Source organism: Primulina huaijiensis, chromosome 16 (genome assembly GCF_012295235.1).
Source record: "Primulina huaijiensis isolate GDHJ02 chromosome 16, ASM1229523v2, whole genome shotgun sequence".
In the NCBI taxonomy this organism is placed as follows: Eukaryota; Viridiplantae; Streptophyta; class Magnoliopsida; order Lamiales; family Gesneriaceae; genus Primulina; species Primulina huaijiensis.
Window position 1 is genome coordinate 6001332 of NC_133321.1, and position 5441 is coordinate 6006772.

The 5441-nt window shown below is 39.4% G+C and overlaps 1 protein-coding gene across 1 annotated transcript; it reads right to left on the bottom strand.

Moving 5' to 3' along the window:
- Positions 1 to 2019: 2019 nt before the first annotated feature.
- LOC140960979 (uncharacterized) lies at positions 2020 to 2820 on the bottom strand. Its single transcript, XM_073419305.1, has 2 exons — positions 2586 to 2820; positions 2020 to 2435 (listed from the first exon to the last, which is right to left on the bottom strand). Exons 1-2 carry the CDS (start codon positions 2818 to 2820, stop codon positions 2020 to 2022), a joined length of 651 nt encoding a protein of 216 aa, XP_073275406.1.
- Between the last annotated feature and the right edge of the window lie 2621 nt (positions 2821 to 5441).

The following is a 5441-nucleotide window of genomic DNA, read 5'->3' on the forward strand; positions in this document are numbered from 1 at the left end:
TTAAAACCAAGCATGCAACGTATTTTCATAATTTCATAAAAATCATAAACGTGTTACTAAACATTTAAAAACATGATAAATTTGTGTTCGGGGCGCTGCCAGAACAAAAATCTCGACTCGGGTGCAAAATGACCATTTTGCCCCTAGACCTCTAAATTTTGACCCGAAGCTTACCAAACTCCTTAAAACATCCTTTTGCCCCTAGACCTCTAAATTTTGACCCAAAGCTTACCAAACTCCTTAAAACATCCTAAAACATATTTATAAGAATTTCTTAGACGTAAAATCGAACTCGTTTCAAAACTTAAAAACCGGGGTCCCGGTTTAACCGGAAACATAACCAAATGTTTCCCAACTCGAAGCATGAATTAAACCTACACGACCAGCCTCTAAACCACCCTTTCCAGAACATTTATAAACCATGAAACAAGTCCCGAAGACCGTTGGAAATTTCTGCGCACTAAACCACGCACTAGCCACGACTTTCATACCTAACCATCGACTCTACACCTAACCGGCTAGGACCAGACTCGACCCAGCCCCTCCAAGCACACATTAGGACCCTCCTGGACTGAACTATCGCAAGCACACAGCCCCATACAAGCCACACCACAAACACACCCGAGGCACACCTGTTGCGTATTTTCACTACCGCAAGTGTACGGTGTCAAGTTTTAGTACTGGTATGAGTACAGATATCGATCCCACGAGGAGTAATTATTTAAAACTGTATATTAAGTACCATAATTGACATAGTTCAACTTTATTTAGAAAAATCAATGAGATGGTTTATAATCAAGTTAACGAAAATAACGAATCCTGTAATTCTTAGCACACAATCGAAATTCAGTGAGTAAGTCAATCTAGAGATATGATTTCATTTGATCTCCCCTATGCTAAATTAAAATTGACTAACATATTATTAAATTGCACCATGTTTATTAACCAAGAACTCGCAATTTTCCTATTTTCTTTTTCAATTGATAATTAGAACTGTATTATCTATTACTGATTTTAATATATCTATTCGAAATCACGTAACAAATAATATATGCAAACAAGGTTCTTTTTATGGATTCACCAGAGTTATACGTCTTTTGCACGTTATAAACATGTGACGATGTGATTTCCCCTGTCCTAATTTCAATCACCTATCTCGAGTGTTAGATCTCAATTATTTGATCAATTGAATTATGGACAGTAATCCAAAAGCATTCAAGAAAAGAAATCACAAATAAACACGATGAAGTAATTCAATGAAAATTCAAAATGTCAATAGCATAGGTTCGACATCGACTACGTCAATCTCTAGAAAATAAAATTAGTTCATACTCGAATCTAGATCACAAAAAAACATGTTTGTAATCATTAAAAACGTAAAAGTTAAGAACCGAATTAGAAACGTGTTGAAGAAAGATGAAAATGCGTCTCCGTGTCCGGACTCAACGTCTTCTATCTCCGTTCTTCGTGTTCCTTCCTCCATTGGCTCTGAATTTTTCGCTCCCTTTTCTCCTGTGTCGGCTGTCTTTCCAATTCACAAACAAAAAACCTTTTTTCAAAGCCCATGACGAAACCTATTTAATTCTGAACATCGCACCGCGCGCATATGCGCGGCCAAGACTCGCGCATGTGCGCTGGTCCTTTTGTTAGTTGGGCAGTCTTTTCTTCTGCGCGCACATCCTCTGGTCCTTTCGAACTGGGGCTTGCGCATGTGCGCGCACTAAGTCGCGCATATGCGCGATCCACTCTGTCCTCCACTATTTTTTTATTTTTTATTTTTATTTTTTTATTAAACACCTGCAAAAATAAAACAATTGAAATCAATACTCAAATAGAGAAAATTAGAATTAACAAATAAGGGATTAAAATAAAATAATAAAAACAAAACAAATGCTAAAAATAATTGTGGGTTGCCTCCCACACAACGCTTGGTTTAACGTCGTCAGCTCGACTGTCACTAATCATATTCAAGGTGGGTCGTGAGAACTTTTGGATGCCTTGAGTTCCACCCTTTGACCTTCAACATCCATTGTCAATTTTCTTTTGTTTCAAGTCGATGATGGCTCCGGCAGTAGCCAAAAATGGTCGTCCTAGAATGATACGAACATTTTTACTGTTCTCCACGTCAAGTACCACGAAATCTGCTGGAAGTCTCACTTTATCAATTTTAAGTTCAACATCTTCTACACAACCCAATGGCACCTTCACCGATTTATCTGCCAGCTGCAAGATTACTTCTGTGGGTTTGATACTGCTCAGTCCAAGTTTCTCGTAAAGAGAACTTGGCATTATATTCACACTTGCTCCTGAATCAAATATAGCTATTTCCACCAATTTACCCCCTATTTCACATGGTACAACAAATTCAACGAGGTTTTGCGGCTTCTGAGGAATATTTGTTCGTGTTCCTTCGGTAAATTCCACTTCCACCTGATCTGCAAACTCAATGTTAGTGTGTAGGTTCTTGAGATATTCAAGACTTTTTTTCTTTTGAAATTCAGCATGTAATTGTATAGATCTCTGAGGGTAGGGAAGTAAAGAAATATCAATGCATTGATTTAAATAATATCTCTCACATATCTTACCTCGGACTCTTTTGGTTGGAGTTGGCTTTTCATCCCGGATAGGTGTGAGTTTAACCTCTTTCTGTTCTCTACTTACCACACCAATCTCCTTGTGATGTATAAAAACGGCGTTCACCTCTCTCATATTTGGGTTTGCAGTCTTTGCTACTGCGTCTGACGGTTGAGATGTGAGTTGCTTCGTTATCTGTCCAACTTGCGACTCCAGGATTTTCAAGGAGGCCCCAATATTCGCCATGTGTGTCTCTAGGTTGTCAAGCCTAGACTCAGTCTTGGCCATTCTCTTGCCAGATTCAGCAAAAAACGTCCCTACTAAATCCTAAAATGATGGCTTTCCTTCCCCATTCGATGTATTGAACCTCGGTGGAGGGTTCAATACATTCTTATTGTTTGCATATGAAAAATTCTCGTGATTCCTCAAACCTAGATGATAAGTATTAGGGGGAGAATTACCTCGATATCCTCCATAGCCTCCAAAGTTTTTGTTGTTGATGTATTGGACTTCTTCAAGAAAACGTGATTCTTCAACAACAACCGATGCACTTTCACCATCTGCTGTGCTCACCTTGTTCATAGCTGCTAATTGGGTGGGTAGTGGAGAAACTTGGGCGGTGAGCGATGTAATCGGATCCACAGCATAAACTCCAGCTATCCTCTTTACTCCTGACCTATCAGACGGCCATTGGTAGCTATTAATAGTCATCAGCTCAAGCAAGTCCTAGGCTTGAGCAGGAGATTTGGCAAAGATCGTGCCACCTGACACTGCATCCACTGTTGTCCGTGTCTGGCCATTAAACCCATTATAAAACAACTCAATCTGCACCCAGTCTTCAAAACCATGATTCGGGCATCTCCTCAACAACTCCTTGTATCTTTCCCATGCCTCATAAAACTGCGCAAAGTCAGTCTGCCTAAAAGTGCTTATCTCAATCTTCAATTGTGCAGACTTGGTGGGGGGAAAATATTTAGAAAGGAACTTCGTTGCTAACTCCTGCCACGTTGTAATGCTCCCTAGCGGCAATTATTGGAGCCATCATCTTGCTTGGTACCTGAGAGAAAATGGAAACAAACGCAATCTAATTCATCAGGAACATTTTTAATTTTTACCGTGTCCGTGATTTCCAGGAAAGTCCTCAAATGAACGTGAGGATCAGAAGTAGCAGTCCCAGCGAACTGGTTTTGTTGGACCATATTGATCAAGGCAGGTTTTAGTTCAAAATTATTGGCGTTGATGGTCCCTCTTGCAATTCCAGAATAGTGAGTGTCGATCACTGGTCGGAAGTGATCTCTGATAGATATGGCTTCCGACAGGTTATGTTTTCTCGTTTTCCCTGTTCTCAGCCATTGCTAAGATTTCTTCCCTTCTAGCTTTTCTTAGTCTTCTCGCAGTTCTTTCGATCTCCGGATAAAAAATAAGCAAGTCGGAATTTTGATATCTTCGCATGCACTGCAGAACAGCAGAGATTATAAAGTAACAAAAAGAAAATAAAATAAAGTCTAAATTAAAGTCAAGACTACTTAGTAATGATATCAATATGCAATTAAATAGTTTATTTCCCGGCAACGGCGCCAAAAACTTGTTGCGTATTTGTTGGAACTTGACAAGTTCGCAGTCTTGATTTTGATGCTAACAAAACTTATTATTTTATTTCTAATAATCTACCTTAGTGCGTATACAGCTAAAACTGAATTAATCAGTTTTAGAAATCACAACTGAAGCGATCGGAGATGCCAACTGATTGAACCAACTGATTGCCGATACTAAATCAGTCTAACTGGTTCTTCAAACAAGCAGTTCAGTTGATTGTCCAGACTGATAGGTGATTCAGCAGGAAGATCTCAAAAGCCTGGCCAGCCTATGATGTCTCCAACTGACGAAGAACCCAGCTAACCAGTTCAACTGAAGGAGTGAAATCAGTTCAAATGACGAGTCAATTGATTTCACTAGCCCAACTGAAGATCAGTCCAGCTGACCAGTTCAATGCATCATTCAGAATCTCTCGGTTGTAGATCAAGACAAGCTTACAGTAAATGAATTCCAGCTGTGCGTGAAGGTACAAAGTCATTGTCCAGTCAAAGGACAATAATGGACGTTGCATCAGAGCATTAAAGACAAAACGCTTCAGAAGGGCAGTCGAAAATTCGAAGCACAAAGTCCAAGGAGCCGATTCAAATGTAACGGATACGATAATTGAGTCTCATTGTACGATCAGCTTTTCCCGCTTATATAAAGACGAGATCAGTGAAGACTCAAACAAGAGACATATACGAGAGTGAAAAGAGGTGAGAAGAAAAACAGAAAAGGGCACGCTCAGTTGCATATCAGCTTTAAGAAGCACTTAAAGCTCATAGGGAATTCTTCATCGTTGTATCAGCTTAGTTTAGAAGCCATTTTCCCTCAGTGTGTGAGAACATTCTTCTTCAGTTCTCACACACACACTCACTCTCAAAACCACTCAAATACCGTCTTGCACAAAGACGTTAACTTGTGTATGTAGTATTTGACAAATAGACGTTAAAGAAATGTTGACTGGAAGGTGCTGCGTTCAGTCGTAGGTAGGAGTTCGGTTTAGGCAGTAGTGTAAGTCCTAGCTGAGTGAATTTGTATAAAGAGTTGTATGAATCAAATTCTTCTAGTGGATTCTACCCGTTGTGGTAGAAGGGGTGACGTAAGAGCAGTTGAAGTCTCCGAACATCCATAAACATATCTTGTGTATTTTACTGATTAACTGTTGTTTTCAAATTGTTTTGATCAGTTGGAGTATCCGTCAGTTCAGTTGTCACCATAACTGAACTGAAGAATGCAAAATCTAATCTAGTCTTTCCCAGTTATTCAGTTTACATAAGTTAAAATGTTTT